The sequence below is a fragment of the Colobus angolensis genome, unplaced genomic scaffold (genome assembly GCF_000951035.1).
Source record: "Colobus angolensis palliatus isolate OR3802 unplaced genomic scaffold, Cang.pa_1.0 Scaffold19, whole genome shotgun sequence".
Lineage (NCBI taxonomy): Eukaryota > Metazoa > Chordata > Mammalia > Primates > Cercopithecidae > Colobus > Colobus angolensis.
Window position 1 is genome coordinate 4,025,926 of NW_012115043.1, and position 22,227 is coordinate 4,048,152.

Below are 22,227 nucleotides of genomic sequence, written 5' to 3' on the forward strand. Positions count from 1 at the left end.
CATCCATCTTGGCTATAGTCTCAGGGAGAAGCATCGAACCATCCCTATGCAGGGCATAAAGAGTCCACCAGCATGAGGAAGACACAGCTCATCCCAAAATGTAGACTAGGAAACATGGCACAACACAGATAGTACTTTGAACATAACAGGTGCTCGATACATATTTATTGTACAAATGATCAACTGAAGCCAAGTCAAGCTCCTCTTTCCACTTGCCCACCTCACTTGTGGTCAGCCCAGGCAACTTCCTTAAGAAACTTCCCGTTGCCGGAACTGGGAGACCCAGAAGACAGCCATCAATTAATCGGTCTGGGCTGGAGGTCAAAACCAGGCAGCTGCCCACTGCCCACAGATGTTGTGCTTGGCCTGCATAACATTTTTAAAATTTTTAAATGGTTGCCAAGTTTTACAAACTGGGAGATTTCATATGTAAATCTCGATTTTTGGCTTCTCTTGAAAAAACTCTGAAGATCTGGCAACAAGTTGCTACTGTCTGATGCCGACTTGCCAATGCCCCCTTTAGACTATGAATGAACCCTGAGTTCTGCTCTGTTTCCTCACACCAGGCCCCATTTCCTGCATGCTGTCTGTCCATGTGAACACCTCAGCTTGCAACCCTAGCCTAAGCTTCCAGGGAGGAAGGCGTCACTCCTTCCAAATCAAAACGGAGCCTGGGCTTTGTAGTGCAACCACAAACCCCCGTTTGTTCAGGACAGTTGGGTTCACATGTGTTGACCTGGTGTCATTATTAATAGCTTTCCCTTTCACTCTCACTGTCCCGTCAGGCATGTCATCTGTCTCATCAAGGCTCAAGACTCCAGAGCCTTGAGTCTCTGTCGGCTCTAGACCCACCTGTCATACTAAGATTCCGTACCCAGAGCCCTCAGAAGGTCATTTGCTCTCTGCATAGTTTCTCAGCCTAGAGATTTCAAACTTCCTCCTAGCAGGGTTTGTTCTGCAGCATGCTGCTAAGGTAGGCAGAAGTAAAGAGAGAACGGTGGAATAAAGAGAAGTGAGAAAAAAGAAGAGAGTTAAAGAACTCTCTACTTAACTCTACCTCCTGGGTACCATTTCTCCTGCCTGAACTCAAAGTGAGAACTAAGCTATTACCACTCCATTTTCAGTGGGGACTAGGAAGAAAGAGAGAAAGGAGGTTTTTGCAGTGAGACAAGACACTCGTCAATCTGTACTTAATGTCTCTTCCAGAATCCCCTGCCCTCTTGGATCAAACACGTTCGCTTAATCAAGCACAGCTTCCATCAAACACATTTCTTTTTTTTTGAGACAGAGTTTCACTCTTGTTGCCCAGGCTAGAGTGCAATGGTGCCATCTTGGCTCACTGCAACCTCTGCCTCCCAGATTCAAGTGATTCTCCTGCCTCAGCCTCCCAAGTAGCTGGGATTACAGGCATGTGCCACCATGCCTGGCTAATTTTGTATTTGTTTTTAGTAGAGATGGGGTTTCATCATGTTGGTCAGGCTGGTCTCGAACTCCGGACCTCAAGTGATCCACCCGCCTTGGCTTCCCAAAGTGCTGGGATTACAGGCATGAACCACCACACCTGGCCTACACACATTCACTTTGCAAGCACAGCTTCCACCCATGCCTGCGGCATACCTGGTGACCACAGATACGCCAGTCTGATTGAAGTTGGTCAGGGTGAAAATAATAATAATTCTAGTTACTCAACATTTTTGATCAGTTAACATTTCCCAGGGCCTTTTAACACAGCTGGAATCATGCCTGGCTTTACAGGGGGGTGCCTGGGGAAGCCATAGGCACGGGAAGAAAAGTAGGTGATGCAAGCTGTTTTCCATACCAAACCCTAGCACCCAGCCAGCCCAGGACCCACCAGGGCTGCTACAGCCTTAAGTACACCTTAATTCCAGCCACAGTCACTAGGGAAGTTTTCTATTTAACCCTAAAATCAAAGTACTCCCTTCCCAAACTTTAACGGGTTAAAGGCTAGGGAAGAAATGATTTCATTGAGGGAGGAGGGGAAGAGAATGCTCCCCTCCCCCTAATAAAAATTCTGGCAAGAGCAGACACAGTGGGGAAAAGCAAGCCAGGAAACCCAGTATTGCCGTCTTGACATTTTATAGGAAAACCTGACGTAACAAGATATCACGGGGCATCTGAGCTTTATTTTTTTCCCCTAATGTGAGCAAAAAGAAATCTGGTTCTTAAAATCCTCAAGATCCACATAAACTTAAATCTCTAACCCCCTTCTTTTCCACAGTGAGCACAGAACACAAGAATCGCTGCCGCCGGAATCTGTTTTTAAGTTTCCTTTGGTAGCTGCCTCAGATACGCCCAAGCCCATTTTATGGGGCAACGGAGAGCTAATATAAAGCACAATCTGTGTCTAAATGCATTTCCGACACTTCAGTCTCTCAAAGGTAATTTTGCAAATAGGCACAGTGAAGGGCTTTTGCTTTGAAGTGGGCTGGGAATCGGCTACAGTTGCTTAAACACTGATCAAATTCCACTAAAAGGGTAAAGAGAAAGCACATTCAAAGAAATTATATTTTACATCTTCCCTGATCAAGTCCACCAGCTGCTTTGGAGGGTTAATGGGATGGTGTTTTCACATCTTCCAGGGAGGGGAGGGGGTGAAGGGTATTTATAAATTCTCAGCTGGACTTTTTGGTTAAAGCTGCTCTTATTGATCTAGACACACAAATGACGATGCCTGGCCTGGCTTGTATATACAAATAGCCATGTGAAAACAGTCACAGGCCTAATTGAAGGAGACAGCAAGAAATCAAAGGAAGAAAGAAAGAAGGAACAAATGCCCAGACCCACAGAGCAGCATTCCAGCTGCCCAGAGAGGCTGCACAGGGGCTTTTCCTTTAAGGGGAGATGGATATTTACTTACACAGATGAATTCAGTTCCCCTGGGTTCAACTGTCCCAGGGAACCACTCAGTACAGTGATGATTGGAAAGGAACAAATAGCTCCCCTCCCCAGCATGCTCTCCCCATACTCGGGAACCCTCTTCCGCAGATCCACTGCAATGGCAAGCCAGCTCTGTCCTGGGGCCGGGGGAGGTGGGGTTCAGGGGCGGGGAGCAGGGTCCCAGGACCCGGAACCAGGCAAAGAGCCCTGAGCAACACCTCTGCTTCACCCACACAGGGGGTTTCCTATAGTTGCTTCCTGACATCCTAAGAGTCCACATCCCCACCCAGAGAAAGAGAAACCCAGAAGAACTCTGACAGATCTCTGGCCAGCAACCCTGTGGATGGGTGTGGAGAGAAGTTCAAGAAGGAAAAAAGACATGTCCCGGCACGGGGCTCCTACCTCCCCATCCACCGTGCTTTCTGGTGTACCAGAGCTGCGCCTTTCCACATTTGCCTAGGGTCAGGCAAGATGTGTTTGTGAAGTTGGGAGGTCACAGGGACGGGAGGGAGGGATTCTGATGATAAGGACAATACAACCTTTCCTAGAAGTCCAAATTCTAGTACCTCCTCTTTTCTCTGTCGCTCACAGGAGAGCCCTGGCAACACCCAGACAGGAGAAATCCAAAGAGAGGACAGTATTTTGCAAGCTTGTTTCAAACTCTTCAAGAAAGCAGCAAGACATTTTGACCTGCCATTCTGACCCTATGGGCCTTCTGGCCAGATTACCTGGGATAATTTGACTTGAGAGAAACCAAGCACCCCAAACAAAGCTGGTGACCAACAAAGCTAAAATTACCCACGTAAAACATGTGTTGAAAATAATAAGCAAACTGAAAAAGCACCCTTCTTGCAACATTTAAAAACTGACCCTGTAAAAATCAAATCTCACAGAAAAAACTTCAACACAAAATAAAACTGAAAGCAGCTAAAACTGCAGACCACGAAAGTCACTAACCAAAAACTGATGAAAGAATCCAACAACTTGGATATGCAAAATTTTACCCAGGACACAGTGGAAAGAATGGCGGAAGCTAACATGAGTACTAACGGCAAGCAAGCCACCAAAATTAGAACCAAATTTTGTGGTAAAATACACATGGGAAAGTAGTGATCCTAATGAAAATAATTTCTGTTTAAAAAAGCAAAAAGGAAGAACTTAGGAAGGAACAGTTTCATATGGGTACTAGAGAATGGCTGTGGTGGTAAATCGACTTGCAGTGCTGATATCGCCTGGTTCAAGTGTTTATATCTGTGAACCAAATAGGAACATCTACTGGGAAAAAAAAAAATGACAAAACGAAACAAAACAAAATGCCTCTGACCTTTTTCAGAAAAGTCGTCAAAAGTCAAGTCTTGGCAAAAACCACAAACGCAGCCTGCTCTGTCCTACACTTCCCAGCTTCCTTGAAGGAACCAGGACTCCTCTGTTGAGCACTTGTCACCTTGCCTGGATGAGCACCACACACCAGAAAGAGGTCAGACACCAACCTGATGAACAGGCATGGTGGGTAGACCACCAGGAGATGCCCAGTCCTGCCCACTGAGCTGACTTCAGGCAGGTGATGGCCTCTAACCACCTTGGGGACACATATCCGATGGTCAATGGGGCCTGTCCCCTAGGAAACCTGAAAAGACCACGGTGCCACTCCCCACCTGGAGGAGCCCAGGGCTCTCCATCCTCTGCCCTTGGGGGGATGGGGAGAAATATCTGCAATATCTCCATGGGGGTGCAGGTTGGGGTAATAAGGCAGTCAGCAATTTCAATCTTTACTTCTCCGTGTGTTCCAAATTTTCCACAATAATTATATATTACAGTTATGTTAAAGTGGGGAGGGAAGCATTAAAGACAAAAACCAGAACACCTGCTCTAAGAATAACTGACTCTGGGCTGGGAGCGGTGGTTCACACCTGTAATTCCAATACTTCGGGAGGCAGAGGTGGGCGGATTACCTGAGGTCAGGAGTTCGAGATCAGCCTGGCCAACATGGTGAAACCCTGTCTCTACTAAAAAATACAAAAATTAGCCAGGCATAGTGGCCCATGCCTGTAATCCCAGCTACTCAGTTAGCTGAGGCAGAAGAATTGCTTGCATCTGGGAGGCAGAGGTTGCAGGGAGCCGAGATCACACCACTGCACTCCAGCCTGGGTGACAGAGCAAGACTCCATCTCAAAAAGAAAAAAAAAAAAAAGAATGACTGACTCTGGGATGTATCTCTTCACACGAAAGGTTCAGATGACCCTGGGAGCTCAAGATGGCACAATCTTTAATGTATCTGCAATTATGCAGGGTTGAGGGCTTCAAGTTTTAAGTCAAAGGCAATGAATTTATAATTTTGAGATTTCAATTTGAGAGCAGGTAGGTTTGTTCTGCAACCTCGAGTCACTGATCTGGCCGTGGATATTCAGCCTTCTTTTCCCAAAAGTTGATCATTTGTTTTGGCAGTTCAAACACACTGCAATGGGGTTATTTGGCTTTACAAATAATACACTACAAAATTCTAGCTGGGAAGGACACACCCCAATTTAAAAGAGAGGAAACACTTGTGAAACAGGAGGGAGCAGAAGGGAGAGGGGGTTGGAGTAACAGGAGGTCTTCAGCAGAAGGTTCTCATTTTTAGTAAAGAAAAAGATGTTACAAATACCTGATGTGAATATGGAAAACACTAACATTTATTAAATCTGGTAGAAGGTACATGGCTAAGTTACCCTTTGCCTGTAATTCAAATGTTTCATGTTTTTATAATACGATGAAAACACACACACACACACACACACCCTACCCCAAAACAGGCCAAGGCAGGGCATGGCTTCTGGCATCTTAGAGAGGGTGTCTGAACCAGCATAGAGGCAGAGGAGAAAACTGAAGTTCAAAGTACTACTCTGGTATGTAAACACTGAGGAAATTCTTGGCCTGAGAGTATACACAGCAATGTATTAACTTGTCTTCTGAAATTTGTTATTACAGGGAAGAAAAGTTTTTTTTGAAAAAACAATTAAGTGGAAGGGAAAATGAAAACTATCATTTAATTATTTAGAGAGGGCCTCCTTGGTACCAGGTACTTTGCCAGAAGTTTCGGCTCTCAAATCATCTAATCTTAACAATGAAAAGGGGTGTTTTGACCCCTTTCTGTCCCAGATGATGAAACCAAGCTTCCAAGGGGCAAAGCCACTGGCCCACGGCCTAAAACAGTCAGGGGACTGTGAAGGGGGCAGGCTGGGCCTGGGGGCTGCCCCTGGATTTTTGGTGCAGGCTGCGACCCAGGGTGAGAAGAGCTCACTGGAGCTGATCTTTCTTACCGTCACTGGGGGTCACCCTCTCTCTCCTACAAACCCACGTTTTGCCCCTCTCAGTGCTAGAACCCAGACTGCTGACCCCTGGCACAGAAAGGAACCTTCCAAACACAGCTCTTCCTGGCCATCTTCTCTCCTGTGGCTCCAAAACCAGGCCAGCTCTGTCCCCAGCACCTGCCCAGCTTCCAGGACAAAGCCACCAGTGACACTCCTGCTTCCACTGTCCCAGCACAGGCCCGCCTGGGCACATCTCTCCAGCAGGCCCCTGGGAGCTGAAGAGCAGCCAGCTTTGGTTCCAATCCCAGCCCCACCCCTCAGTGGCTCATCAAACATCGCTTCTTTAAACCTCAGATTCCTTGTCTGTAGAAATCTCTCAGCACTCTGTCTCACATCTGCCATGAGTGTGAGGGGCAACAGCACATATAAAGCTCCCAGAGCAGGACCTGGCACAGAGTTGCACACTGATAGGTTATCATTGGCAGAACGATCCCTGACAACTCCGTGTAAACACAGTTCTTCTCGATCCTGGACTTAAGAGTCTTTGAGAGCCAGAGTTGTGCCTTTAGTAATTTCCCACCACCCACAGTATGTGGTAGCAGAGGAGAAGGAAAGAAAGCCCAAGGGCTGGGATGGGTCAAGCGTTTGCCAAGGGAAGGGAGCTGGAGAAGCTGGAGGTGGGGTCGCTGTAAGCCTTCTAAGGCACCCTGAGAGTAAGACAACACTGAAGCAAGGACTGTGGACTCTCAGCAGTGGCTTTTCTTAGCGCTGCTCGCTCTCTCTCACACACCACTGGGGAAATGACATCACAGGGCCTCACCTCAAATGGGTCAGGGGAAACAGCATTTCAAAAGGCCTTTCCTGCATCTCTCTGATGGCTGGATGGCATCTTAAAGACCCCGTTCATCTGAGCTTAGGGAATCGCAGGAAAAGCTCCTGCTGCAAATACCAAACACTGACACACATTCACCGCTCGTTAACCCCAGGCCGATTTCATTCACAGAGCAGCAGATTCTCAACGTGTAGTGGTGGGGGCCAGGCTTGGTGGGGCGTCGCGGGGGTCGAGCCTTGGAAATAACCAGGCTACTTAAGGGAAGGGAGAAACCACTACTTTCTCCCTGTGGCACTCAGTAAGCACCAGCACATCTGAAACCTGGAGTGACTCTGCGGGTGACTCTGACCACATCATCCCATTTTTCTCTACTCTAATGAGGAGTGGTGCTAAATGTGAAAATATCTCAAGGTCTGAACATGAAAGGCACAAGCAGACAAGCACCCAGGAGAGAGGGGGCAGTGGTGGCCGGACCACTGGCCAGGGAGTCAGAAGCAGAGCTCTCTCTGGTCCTCGTTCTGATCTTCCTGGCTGTGTGACTTTAGGCAAGTTGCGTACCCTTCCTGAACCTCTCAGTTGCCTCATTGAGAAAATGAAAAGGTTAGAACAGATCATTCCAAAGGTCCCTGCCACTTTTCAGGTTGTTGAAAAAGTGCTGTCTTCTGGGGAATATCAGAGTTGGCACTACTCTCCCAAACCACAGACTTGAGTGAAAACCAAGGCAATTCTTGGTTCCATTCCCCCATCCACTTCTGCTACAGTTCTGTGTGTTGGTCCCCAAAAATTCCTCCCAACCCTTTCCTAATTTGCAGTTAATTGCAAGGGACTGCACCTACATTCATTTTGGGGTTCGCAAATGGAAAATACTAATGACTTTGTAAATTAATTTCAGATTTGGCTCCATTTTTCTGGCAATAGGATCATACTTTGTTCTCCTTCTCATTGTTTTTAGAGGAAAACACAAAAGCAGCGCATCCTCCAAATGCATTTAAAATCCCAATTAAGTTTTTCTAGAAAAAAAAATGGGCATATAATATTGGCATCTGGGGCAAAGTTATGCTATGGTGTAAAGGATTATGGCTATAAACCTGATAGTGCTCCAATGGGACGAACGGGACATGGTTTTCCTCTGGCAAGAAGAGACAGATAAGAGGTCCGGGAGGGCTTTTCCCGTGTTCACCAGCAGTTCAGCCAATGTCATTGAGTTCACCCTTCCATGAAGTTAGACAGTCACAGCCACTTGCCTGGAGAAGAAGCACAGACCCCACATCAGGGAGGCCATGGTCTCTGCTGCTTGGGCTGGGCTATTGCATCGGCCCTGGGCATAATACAGGATGGGACACAAACAATTTGGACAAGTGTTTAAAGAGGAGTGACAGAGCAAGGAAGTGCAAAACATGGGTCAGAGGAGGAAGCTGATGATGCTTCGGAGGGAGGAGAGAAATCTGAGTGGACAGGGCAGAATGTCCCGAAGGACATAAGGCTTCATGGTGGGCTGCTCTAAACTGTGCAGCAGAAGTTACGGGGAGTCTGATTTCTGCTCAACTCAAGGAGTTTATCAGAATGAAAGAAAATGCAACCGGCTGCCTTGGAGTGATGAGTGGGGAGTGCGGCAGCTTGCTAATGATAAAAGGCCTGTCATCCATTTAAAGCAGGCTTCCCCCATATTCAGTACAGTTATGCAAGGCACCTCATTCAATTCATGCAACAGTTCTGGGAGGGCAACATCTCACACCTATTCGTGAGTCCACCGTCCTACACAGGAAAATGGCAGCTCATGGGTGGCACTGTGCCCAAGTCACACAGCTAATAACTGCAGGTGCATTTGACTGAGGCCTTCTGCCAAGTGCTTTTCCTCCCATAATTCCTCCCATTCTACAGCCTTGGAGTCCCTGCCTCTTGGGTCAAAAGGCTGGGTTTAGGAATGATGTCTCCCTGCCCCATCTGCCTTCACCATCCCTGCAAGAAGCACAAGCCGCACCTTCTGGTCTAGCTTCCATCTTGCCTATGGGAGGGGCATATAGATTCCTGGGGTGAAGATGGGGCAATGTTCCTTGATTTTCCATCTCAGAAATGGGCAAAACAGTGAGGCTGTCCTTCTCAAAGCCCCATCCACTTCCTGAAAAATACGGTGAGGGTCAGGGTGAGACGTTCGCAGCATGGGAACTTGCTGTTCAGATAAGGAGATGAGACGCATCATCAGGTCTCTACAACACAGAATCTACGTGGCTGATCGCTGAGGACTCAGTTTCCCCCTCTATAAAGTGAAAGACTTGCTAGTTATCCTCCAAGACACCTTCCTGTCATGAAGTTCCATGTCTCAGATGACCATCAGTTTGGACAGGGTTCTCTGCAGGTCTGCTTGGGCATGGAAGATGACCACTCAAGGGTCCTCCCAACAGAGGCAGGACGACAACCTGAGCTTGCCCTGCATGATAAGACAGAAGGGGGAGATTGGAGGAACAGAGAGAGATGCCTTCACAAAGTTCACACACATCGGATCTCTATGTCCTGTTAGTGCAGTGTTCTTAGCCAGGTAGTATCCTGAAGAAGCACCCATCTCCTGGGCAGGGTGATTTCTGCACAAGAGGATGGACTGGCTGCCCTGCCCCCAATTAACACCTGGCAAAACTGAAGGCCAGGTAAGGCCTCACAAGAAAGTTCTGGCAAATTGGGCTTCATTTGAGGACCAGGACTCAACCCTGGTCACAAAGAGGCAGTGAGGTATAGTGGCTAAGTCAGGGCTCTAGAGAGAGAGTCTGGGACTGAAATCCCTAGCTTCATGATGTTCAGAAAGGTCCAAGTCTCTGAGCATCAGTTTCCTCCTCTTTACAGCGGGACTGGGAGAAATCCCTGGAATAAATTGTGACCACCACCCTGCACAGTGCTTGGCATGCAACAGATGTCAGCCACCATTCAGCATCAGGAGCACTGTGATTGCTCTTAAAAGTAAAACAAAACAAACACATTCAAAATGAAAGCAACAACAATGAACCCCCTGAAAACACAGCTCAATGCCTGGCAAATAGAAACAACTCAATGCCTGTCTCCCGGCCGATGGCAAAACAGACAGAAAGAGGGACAAATGAATCAAAACCTCTTGGTTCTGAGGTCCCATACCTTGCATTCGGAACCATATGACCTGTGGCAAGGGGCTGACGCTCCCTGAGCCTCAGTCAGCTTCGGGAATCTGCCGAGCACTCTGGAGGGAGATCTACACGTGCGAAGCAGCAGGTCCTCAGAGGACATAGCAATAGCATGTAGCACAAGATATTCCTGCCGAAATCGTTCTGGCCCAAAGCACGTATTCAGTGAGTATTTGTGAAGTGAGTGACTGCATGAATCCATGCATGCATTCGATAGCTTGCTCAATTTCAGCCGCCCCACATCCTTGGGGATTCCCCGAGCAAAAAGTCTCAGTTGCTTGGAGGCTAGGGAAGTACTCAGCATTCCCAGCGTGGCAGGCAGAACACAGCCCAGATCTCTGGCCTCTGCGATTGCAGCCCACTACCACCTCCTCACCCCCACCTACTAGCTATCACCAACCCTGTCCCCCAAAGGGTTGCAAGTGTCCACCTTTCAGGCAGAACCTGTGGTTAGACGGAATGCTGCTTTTACATGTACACCACCCCAACCAAAGCAGGCCTAGGCCTTCTGAACTGATGCCCTGAAGCTGTTACCGGACAGGCCACCAGCCCATGGCGTCCTTCCTGTCCCCTGGCACTTTCCTTGAATACTTTGCCTAAGTTGCTTTGTGCAAATTCTCTTTCTCTGTGTAGGGCAGCAGTCCCCAGTCTTTTTGGCACCAGAGACGGGGGGTTGGGGGGATGTTACAGGATGAAACTGTTCTACCTCAGATCATCAGGCATTAGATTCTCTGGAGTGTACAACCTAGATCCCTCCAATACGTAACTCACAATAGGGTTCATGCTTCTATGAGAATCTAATGCAGTCACTTATCTGACAGGAGGCGGAGCTCTGGCCCTAATGCTCACTTGTCCACCATTCATCTACTACGAGACCTGGTTCCTAACAGGCCGCAGACCAGTATCAGTCCGTGGCCCCAGAGTTGGGGACCCCTGGGACTGGGGACCCCTGGTGTAGGAGAAGGAGGTCAGGTGAGTGGAAGGCACCTAGTACCGGAGGTCAGCAGGCCCTATTCCAAATTCTAACTCTACCTGGGACTACGTGGCCTTGGGTAAGTTGCTGGGTCTCTCTGAGTTTCTGTTGCCTCATCTGTAAAATGCACATGATATCCAACCACCATGCAAGGCTGCTGTGAGAACTAAATGGAATGACAAAGGTAGAGTATCTAGCACAGCACCTGGGACATAGTAGATATTCAGCAAATCCAAGTTTCCCTTCTTCCTTAATGGGAAGAAGACCAAGCTCTGGTACCACCCAGCTCCTCACTAGTAACTCAGCCAGGGAGCTCAATTACTCCACTCCAAAATGCAGGTGACATCAACTGCCCCAACGAAGAAATCCTGTAGCTGCTGCGTCCAATATGGTGGCCATCAGCCACATGGCAGCACTTGAAATGTGGACAGTGCAAACTGAGATGTGCCGCAAGTATAAAAAACACATCAACTTCAGACTTAGTATGATAAAGAAGAATGTAATACAGCTCCTTAACAATCTTTATATTTGAGTACATGCTAAAACGATAATGGTTTGGGATATACTGTATTAAACAAGATGTATTAGGTAAAATTAATTTCACCCTCATCTTACATTTTAACATGGCCAGAAGATTTCAGATTTTGGAAGTAATTGTAATTATCCGAGGGGAATACATTCCACGACCCCCAGTGGATGCCTGAAACCAGAGATAGTACCAAACTCTATAGACACTGTGTTTTTTCCTATACATACACACCCAAGACAAAGTTTAATTTATAAATCACAGGAAGAGATTAACAACAATAACTAATAATGAAATGTAGTAATTATAACAATATACTATCGTAAAAGTCCTACAAATGTGGTCTTTCTCTCAACACATCTGATTGTACTATACTCACCTATTTCCAAACTATAGCTGACAGAAACCTCATAAGGCAAAAGCAGGAACAAGTGGGGGCTGCTGTACAACGTGGCTCACATTACAGTGATATCAGGCAACACTGCTCTCGAAAGCTAAACAAATGTGAGTTACTGCGTGGACATTACTCTTTCCCCAAGTAGACTGAAATTCCTTCTTGAGAGAGGAATCCTGTTAGTTCCTGCTTTATTTTTCCCACAGTGATGTGTTAAGTGCACATCACTTCCCAGGAGTCCCAGGGGTTGGGGACCCCTGATGTAGAGGAAGAGAGGACAGGTGAGTGGAAGGCACCTAGGATTGGAGTCAGCAGGCTCTATTCCAAATTCCAACTCTACCTGGGACTATGTGGCCTTGGGTAAGTGGCTGGGCCTGAGTTTGTTGCCTCATCTGTAAAATGCACATGATATCCATCCACCGTGCATTTAACACTCTGTGCTAAAGGTGCACATCACCTTTAAGACACAGTGCTAATGGTGCACACCAAAATACTTTTAGAAGGCTGAGTGTGGTGGCTCAGGCCTATAATCCTGGCATTTCTGGAGGCCGAGTTGCGGGATCGCTTGAGGCCAGGAGTTCCAGACCAGCCTTGGCAAAATGGCAAGGCTCGCTCTACTAAAAATACATATTTAAAAACTAGCGGGTGTGGCGAGCACCTGCAGTCCCAGCTACTTAGGAGGCTGAGGTGGGAGGATCTCTTGAGCACAGAGATTTGAGGCTGCAGTGAGCTATAATCGTACCACTGCACTCCAGCCTGGGCGACAAAGCAAGACCCCAACTCTCTGAAAACCAAACTCTTAGAAATCTTACGCTGGCCTTGAAAAAAAAGAACTGAATTATGATTTATGAATTATAACAAGTCACTAAACACCAGGAACTATGTTCCTGGGTTTTACACACACCAGCTCCTTTAATCCTTCAAGAACCCCATGTTTTACAGATAAGGAAACTGAGGCAAAAAGGCTGAGGGACTCGGCCAAGGCTACTAAATGGTCAGGAGTAAAAGCAGGGATTTGAACCTAGCTGTTCTTCCTCCAAGTCCGGGCTCTTCTCCACTGACCATAAAGGCAAGCAGGCAGTCCACTCTCCCTGTTTTTGCAGTGTGAAAACCTCTAAATCTTACACATCTTAGAAAAACTCCAGCCCCAGAGATGCTCTACTTCCCATCCCCACCCCCAACAAAGGATTTCCCAGCAAGTCAGAAATGACAAACCACAAAACGGAGTCCGCGCATAACCATATCCACGTCTGGCCAAGGCTTGGTTAGCTCAGAGTTAGTCACATTTTAAAAGGGGTGAGTGATAGGGAAGGTGGATTCTATTTTGTTGCCTATGAACTTCGTGGCCAGGGTGCAGGCTGCAAGTTGGAAAGGGAGAACCGGTGGATAGCTGAGGGCCTGATGAGATATTTTTTCAGAGGAGCTCGTCAGCAAGGCTGAATATTCCCAAGTTTCAGAAGCTCAGCTCCTCCCAGCTCCACTGATAGTCTCCCTACCACTTTCAGCCTAAGCTGTCCTCTGGCCTCTAGCCATCCACTCTAGCCTTGGACATGAACGCACTCTGGGGAGAAAGGTCCTGAGCCTGATACAGAATAGACTGACCATAAGCGTGTACAGTAGGATGTGGGGGTGGGGTGAATAGATGGATGTACAAATCAACCAATCAATTCCAAGAAGTCTGAAGGTGCAGCAGACATAGCCCTTCACCTTCAGGAACTCCAGAGATGGGCACAGAAGACACGGACATGGAAGGTCAACACAAGAGTTGCATATGACTAACTGCCAGGTGAGTATTACTATGCACAAGGGTGAAGGAGAGAGGATGAGCAAACCTCTTCCCCTGTGCCTATATCCCATATGGATGCACAGGTAGAGGGATGTCTCCAGGCTGTGGCTCAGAGGAGGGAAAGGGCAGGATGGGCCAGTCATCTGGAAATGCTTCCTGGAGGAAGTGCCTAAGAAGGAACGGGACTTAGATGCGACTGGAGGACGTTCTGATGGTTAGTTGTGTCAAGCCTGTCACTTAACCTGTCAGCCTCTTGGTTTCCTTTTTTACAGGGGGAGGCACCGCAGAAAGAGAGGGAGGAGACAGAAAAACAAAACACCTGGTAGACAGTTCACATTCGACCTCAGACAGGGTAAATATTTACTCATCCATTCATGAGCCTGGCCCTGGGGAGCGACCTCGGCTTGGGCCACCTGGGTTTATGCCGGTGTCTGGTCTTGATTTGAGGCTCGAGGCAGTCAGTATTTAGCCCACGGCACAGAGTCCAGCCCTATACCTTGTCTGTCTGAGAACTAAATGGATCCCATTTGATGGCAGTGGAAAAACTGACCACCACGATGACCCTACTGCTCACGCCAAGACACACCAGGCAGTGGCCGTAAGAGCTGCCCTCTAATGAGTGCCCACCTTGTGCTGGAATATTCAAGAGTGTGCCTGTGTGGGCGGTGACTATCTTCTCCTCACCAGGAGGCTGTAGGGAGACACAGCCCTCCACTCCACAACTCAGTGAGGCCCCACCGTTCACACCATGTTACACCAAAGGGATGCTTGAACCAGACCTGCCAGACTCTACTGTCAGAGCTCTCCCAGCTAACCTTAACAGGGCTGAGGGAGAGACATACTCATCCGACAAACATTTACTAAGGGCCTACTGTGTGCCAGGCACCTTCCAGGGCCCTGGGACACGGCCATGGACAAGACAGGAAAGGGCTCTGTCCTTGGGGAGCTGGCATTCATGGAGGGAAGATAGGCCTTAAGCGCAGAATAGAAAATCAAAACCATTTCAGTGGGTGGTACAGGTTTAATGTCTGAGGGGAAAGTTGAAGCAGGGTCAGCTCCTGTGCCACCTGAACGTGATGATCTGTAACAATCGCTGTAAAGCATGTTTAAAATACCTTATTTCCAGGCGGGGCGCAGTGGCTCAAGCCTGTAATCCCAGCACTTTGGGAGGCCGAGACGGGCGGATCACAAGGTCAGGAGATCGAGACCATCCTGGCTAACACGGTGAAACTCCGTCTCTACTAAAAAATACAAAAAACTAGCCGGGCGAGGTGGCGGGCGCCTGTAGTCCCAGCTACTAGGGAGGCTGAGGCAGGAGAATGGTGTAAACCTGGGAGGCGGAGCTTGCAGTGAGCTGATATCGCGCCACTGCACTCCAGCCTGGGCGACAGAGCGAGACTCCGTCTCAAAAAAAAAAAAAAAAAACAAAACAAAAACAAAAACCTATTTCCAGACTGTACCCCAAGAGTCCCATTAGAAGTCTAGGGAGACGCCAAGAAACAGACAGCTGTGGTAGCAGGCTAGGAGATTGGCAGCAGGAGGTCCCAGAACCCTGGAAGTCTGGAGTCTGGGCGCAGTGCCCCAGCATTGCCCCACCACTCAGGAAGCAATTGTGAGCAATCACAACTCATGCCTCAGTCTCCTCATCTGTAAACAGAGCATCCTAACCCCTGGCCTAACACCGCACAAGGTGGTGCCAAGATGCAAAGAAGGCTGTGGAGGTAAACTGTAAAGGGCTGAACGAAGGTGAGCTGTGAACATTCTCAAACACGACTGCTGGTAAGATGAACCCAGAAAAGAAAAGAAGAAAACTACGCAACTCCCTAAGGACTCAGGGATTGTCTGTCAAGCACACAGTTTCTGCTTCTCAGTGACAAATACCCCACACCTAACCCACCCTGCCAAATAAGATAACTCTTACTCAAACGTGGTTGCTCAACACAGGCCCGAGTGTGGGTTTCCATGCAGTTGTCCCATCCTGTGGGAACCCAGCGTGTGGGGTTCCTGGTGAAGTGAGCGGCGGCAATAAATTACCCCAGTGCCGCGGCTCTTGCCCACATGTTGCTCTTATGGTCAGTGCACTTCAGCCCAGCAGTGACCTAACCCCAGCACCAGTGAACCCAGCAGCAGGCTCCTCTGTCATCCTCCTCCAGCAAGCACAAGCTCATATTTCAGGCCGTTTGCTCCCATGGGCATGACTCAGAGGAGTCAGTTGTCTTAAAAAAATGCTTTTCATATTTCAAATCAAAAATAAATACCACGCACTCTGGATGCAAGCCATCACAGATGTCTCTGCTAAGCTATTAAAGTGAAAAGGCCCGGTGAGGCCTAAAAAGTGGTTAACTCCTATCATCCTGTTCCCACTGGCTTCATCCACCCACGGGGGGCTAGAAGAGTGGTCCTGAGGCCAGGTCATAGGACTGTCATCTGGCTCAGCCAGTAACAGTGAGGACAGAGGTTCATGCATTCACTGGGACTGGAGAAGGTGGAAAGCAAATGTCCAACGGGGTGATCCCGGAGAGAAGATCGTGGATCTAGGCACAGAAAGGCAGCAGCGCTTCAAAGAGGCTCTCCATACACACACTGGGGCCACGCTTAATCTTCATAAAGAAAGAAGCGGGTGGATCAGCAACCAGAGCTGCCAGGCCAGGAGGTTCAATAGCAAACCCAGTCAGTGCCCAAGCAAGAACTGTCCAGAGGGAAAGGGCTGGCCCACCAGTGGGTGAGCCTGGATGGAATACTGGGATGCACCCAGCCACCAGGGCCTATAGCCCATGCTACAGCACAACTGCTTCCCATGACTCCCTCCCTCCCCTTCCCCAACCCACCCAGCCCTCTGACTATTTGGCTGGTCGGGTGGTGTGCCCATAAGCAGATAGCACCCTGGTTATAACCTCACAGTGGTTACACTTGTCAATAAATACACTTGATGTGTGCTTTAGATTTTTGCTAAGAGACAGGAGCCCTGACTCCAAGACTGACAAAATGAGGTTTCTGAATTGTTCAGGCCAGGCTCAGATGCCAGGTAAATTCACCAAGATCAGGGTCATCTTCTGGCCACCAGCCTCTCCCGGCTGCCCCGTGCCACATCTTCCCTTCCAAGTCCTCTAGATGCCCCTCATTCAGGCACAGAGCAGCGAGGTTTTTCAAGGTGCTCCAACATCACAGGTAGAGGTATACCTTTGAAAGCTAATTAAAAGCTGAAACTTCACTGTCAGTCCTGTTTAATTTCTATTCAAACACAGTCTCGGATGACGCCTTGGTCAGCTGTGTGACATAGTAATGAATATTCTCATTCACCAAAGGACAACCAAAATCTTTTTCTTTTTCTAATTCCCTTTGAAAATATTTCCAGAAAGTATTTGTCTACTCTTCTTCCTCAACAAGTTCATTTTCTCTAAAGATAATAGTTTTTTTTTTTTTTTCTAAAGACTGACAATCCTCCAGCCTCTCGGGCCCAGATTGTGAAGTTAATTCTCACTGCAGAGAACAACAAGCTGTGTAAACTGCAGAGGTGGATGGCTGGCGGGGTCATCTAGACACCCTAGGGCAATCATTAGCAATGTCTTCTTTCAAAGGAACAAAAAAAACTGGGTGTGGTAGCATATGCCCGTAATCTTACCATGTCAGGAAGCTGAGGTGGGAGGATCACTTGAGGCCAGGAGTTCAAGACCAGCCTGCCCAACATAGCAAGACCTCATCTCTACAGAAAAATCCAAAAATTAGTCAGACGTGGTGGCCTGCTTCTGTAGTCCCAGCTAATCAGAAGGCCAAGGCTAGAGGATCATTTGAGCCCAGGAGTTTGAGGCTGCAGTAAGCTATGATCGCACCACAGCACTCCAGCCTGGGTAACAGAGGGAGACTCTGTCTCAAAAATAAAAAACGAAAATCCAAAGGAACAAAAGCTTCTAAATAAAACTGACAACAACCTATTTTCCAGTGATTTGTTTCAGTCTATTCTATAGCATATCCAAAAGTTGGAAAGCAGGACACACTATTTTCCCTTTGTTTCCAGGCTTTTTGGATACTCTGGGATGTTTTATTATAGCTCTTCAGGTTAGCAATTGAATCTACTGCTTTAAATGTAGAGGTCCTTCACCTAAAGAGAAGGCCAAATGTTGCAGAAAAACATTGAATATATTCTTTGGAAATGTCAAAAAAAGACTATTTCAAAATAAGTTTGTCTTGTCTCCCAATTTTGGGGCATTCCGTCTATCTGAGTGCCTCCTATGTACTGGATTCTATACTATAGAATTAGAATGCTGGGAGGTGACGATATGCTCATAATATTAATGGCTACTGTTTACTAACACTTGCACTATGCTAGGAATTGTAGTCAATCTCAAACATGTTAGAATTTTTTTTTTCCTTTTTTTTTTTTTTGAGATGGAGTTTTGCTCTTGTTGCCCAAGCTGGAGTGCAATGGCGCAATCTCGGCTCACTGCAACCTCCTCCTCCTGGGTTCAAGTGATTCTCCTGATCCTGCCTCAGCCTCCCGAGTAGCTGGGATTACAGGCGTGTCCCACCATGCCCGACTAACTTATTGTATTTTCAGTAGAAACGGGATTTCACCATGTTAGCTAGTCTGGTCTCAAACTCCTGACCTCAGGTGATCCACCCGCCTCAGCCTCCCTGCTGGGATTACAGGCGTTAGCCACCATGCCCGGCTGATTTTTTTTGTTTGTTTGTTTTTGTTTTTTGAGACAGGGTCTCACTCTGTTGCCCAGGCTAGAGTGCAGCGGCATGATCATAGTTCACTGCAGACTTTAACTCCTGGCTCAAGCAACCTTATGCTGTAGCCTTCCGAGTAGCTGAGACCACAGGCTCACACCACCATGCCCAGCTAATATTTTTAATTTTTTGTAGAGATGAGATCTTGTTATGTTCTTGTTATGCTAGCCAGTCTGGTCTCAAACTTCTGGCCTCAAGTGATCCTCCCGCCTCAGCCTCCCAAAGTATTGGGATTACAGGCATGAGCCACCATGCCTGGACGTAAGTATTTAAAACAAATTCGCTGAGGTATTTTATCCCTGTTTTACAGATGAAGAAACTGAGGACTCAGAATGTTTAAGTCCTTGTCTGAAGTCCCATAACTTACAAGTGGTGGGGCCAGGATTTGAACCCTGGTCTGTAGGATCCCAAAGCCCTATTCCTTACCACCCTACATAGGGACCACAGGGAACATCACTGCTCCGTGAAAAAAAACCTATCCTTGTCCATGGAGTGATTACTTTCCTAAGAAAATCAGACAAGCCCTGGCTTGAAAACACGTTTAAGAACCAGCTCAGCTCTTAGCTAGATGCATGACCCTCAGCATCCCCTCACTTCTCTGGACCTCAGTATTTTGGACAATGAAACTAGTATATCATTTCCTGTGACCTCTCTTGGCTCTAACAAATGGCCAAAAAACCCAAGAGATCACCAGCTCCATAAATCCCCTGATAGGAAATGGGCCAAAGGATTACCGTGCAGAAAGCAGTCCTGACTTGCTCATTCCCAAACTCTGGTGAGGAAACCAAGAGAAACCAGCCACCCACAGCTGACAGGGTCTGGGGGGAACAGCAAAAGAGGTGACTCGCACAGCACCCCCAGGCTAACTGAAGAGTCCCTGAAGCCTACAGATCAATTTCTCTTTTCTAAGAAGGAAAGGGGAGTATAACCTTCAGTTTCCCCATGTGTAAAATGAAAAGGTTTCATTTGTTCATTCTTCTAAGTGGTCAAGTCAACTTAACCTCTGTAGGACTCAGTTTCCTCGTCTACAAAATGGGGACATATGTCCAGACCTTAGACCAGTGCTACCCAATAGAATTTTTGGTGGTGATGAAAACGTACTGCTCTATATGAACTGATGTGGTAGCCACTAGCCTACCCATGCACTTGAAATGTGGCTGGTGTGACTGAGGGACAGGATTTGTAATTGTATTTAATTTTAACGAACCAACATTTAAATAGCCACATGAGGGTGGTGGACAGGTATCAGACAATATAGCCTTAGACTGTAGTGGCAGGAATGAAATCAGATGACATTTGTAAACTGCCTAGCACAGTGGTGGGACACAAAGTTCCGGAGGGAAAACACGCATGAATAGGCAGAGGTCCTATCAGAAGAGATTTTTTTTAAGCAAAATATCCTCGTATCAAGAAATGGAGGCACTGGAGGCTGACGAGCACATACCTGGATGTGTTAGAAAGACCCAGAGACATCAGGCATACTGCAGAAACCATTCTCTCAGTGTACAGACTAAACAGCTGAAGGTCTGTTTTGTTTTCTTCACAAATGTTCTTGTCAGAAGATAAAAGAGAGCCGTTTTCAGCAAATCTAGGTTTTTATAACCCTAAACGCCCAGTACAAACTGCCCCAAGAGTAAGCTCTCTCTTCAACAAAAACTCCCGTCCTCCCAGGCAGCCACCCCCCGCCCATCTGCAGCCCTCCCAGGGGCCTCTGGGAGCTGCCCACCCAGAACGGAGTGCAACTGAGATGCGGGGCACATCCTGCCAGGCACAGGCACTCATGGGGAGAGAGCCACCGACGATGCCCTCAGGGCCCACAAGGCCGGCTGGCAGTGGCCTGTGTCAGGAGTGCCCACCGGCACCCGCTGGCAGCCAGCCTGCGTCACAAGCCCAACAGGAAACGAGGAGAAGAGAACACTGGGGCCGCGTGGAAATCCCCACCGGGCTCCACGCCGGAGGGTGACTCAGCCGGGCTGGCCAGCAAGCCGCCTCCCACCCCTCAGCCAGGACGGGGCGGGGGCTGCAGGAAACAGGCCTCCCGCCTCTCTGCAAAGGCTAAGAAGTGCACATTCTTACATATTATTATGTTACAGATATAATCGTGTCCTGCCTGAAAACATGCAAGACAAAGTCCCAACATATCAGATGGGGATTCAAGGTCCTTTTATAACAGAAAATGCACTGTCTCTAAGCAGGGGTGTCCAGTCTTTCAGCTTCCCTGGGCCACGTTGGAAGAAGAGTCGTCTTGGGCCACACATAAAATACACCAACGACAGCTGACGAGTTAAAAAATAATCACAAAAAACAAAAAATCTTATAATGTTTTAAGACAGTTTATGAATTTGTGTTGGGCGTCATTCAAAACCGTCCTGGGCCGCATGCGGCCCACAGGCCAGAGGGTGGACAAGGTTTCTCTAAAGGAAAGTCTTTTAAGTCCTGGAGCAGCCATGAAGCTTGAAAAATCCCCTTCCCTTTTCCAGGCCCAATTTCTTACCTGTAGGATAAAGGGGTAGCGCCAGGGTGAGATTCCCACACTCTCCACGGAGTGTTCCCAGGTAACACCATTGCACAATGCCTCCGCCCTCCTCGCAGCCAGCCCATCTGCCCTTCTAGACCACCCCATGGCACTTACCAGTCTTAGATTATGGCGTTCATCACCCTAAACACAGACATTTTACCAGGCCTCCCACTCAGATACTGTCACCAGGACAGAGGCCATGCCTTACATCTCCAAAGTGAGTTTGATATATAGAGGCAGTTCCAAAAATCATCCATGTATTGACCCAAAGACACAGCATGGCATGTGTGTAAGTCTTGTTATTCTTGATAGCCCTCCTGAACTCCAGGTCACGGCAGGGCTGCCTGAGCTGCCACAGGCTCTTATCACCTCTGTTCCCCACATCACGTGAAGCAGCTCAGGGCAAAGTCTGTCCCACACTGTTCCTCTTTCTCCCATAAAGTACCCAGTGTACTCCAGGGACTTATGGCTAGCAAAAGAAACAACAAGCAAGAAAGTGGGGAGGTCCTAGAAACCCACTCTTAGTGAGTTGCAAGAGGCTTACTAAACCCAGAGTCTTGGCCAGGCACAGTGGCTCATGCCTTTAATCCCAGCATTTTGGGAGGCCAAGGTGGTCAGATAGCTTGGGCTCAGGAGTTTGAGTCCAGCCTGGGTAACATGATGAAATCCCACCTCTACAAAATACACAAAAATTAGTCAGGTGTGGTAGTGTACGCCTATAATCTCAGCTACTAAGGGGCTGAGGCAGGAGGATTGCTTGAGCCTGGGAGGTCAAGGCTGCAGTGAGCTGTGATTGTACCACTGCACTCCAGCTTGGGTGACAAAGTGAGACTCTGTCTCAAAAAAATACACAAAAATTAGTCAGGTGTGGTAGTGTACGCCTATAATCCCAGCTACTAAGGGGCTGAGGCAGGAGAATGGCATGAACCCGGGAAGCGGAGCTTGCAGTGAGCGGAGATTGGGACACTGCACTCCAGCCTGGGCGACAGAGAGAGACTCTGTCTCAAAAAACAAAAACAAACAAACAAACAAACAAGAAAAAGACTCACATGTGCTAAAACTTAGGGTAAGCTCCATAATGACCAAACTGATACAACTCTATTGAAAACCATATTCAGTGACAGAATGGCTGA

At 47.9% G+C, this 22,227-nt stretch overlaps 1 protein-coding gene across 4 annotated transcripts in view; it reads right to left on the minus strand.

Moving 5' to 3' along the window:
* The window catches only part of SMAD3 (SMAD family member 3), a 127,732-nt gene that overhangs the window by 50,508 nt on the left and 54,997 nt on the right, over positions 1-22,227 (minus strand). Inside the window, exon 4 of one of the 4 annotated variants that reach the window (XM_011940354.1) lies at positions 14,342-14,350. The exons of 1 other annotated variant lie outside the window; for it this stretch is intronic. In XM_011940354.1, the coding sequence (XP_011795744.1) occupies positions 14,342-14,350 (9 nt within the window). Of the gene's footprint in view, positions 1-3,300; positions 3,394-14,341; positions 14,351-15,766; positions 16,013-22,227 lie in introns of those variants that run through there. 2 more of the 4 variants (XM_011940357.1, XM_011940356.1) reach the window with 2 other exon arrangements.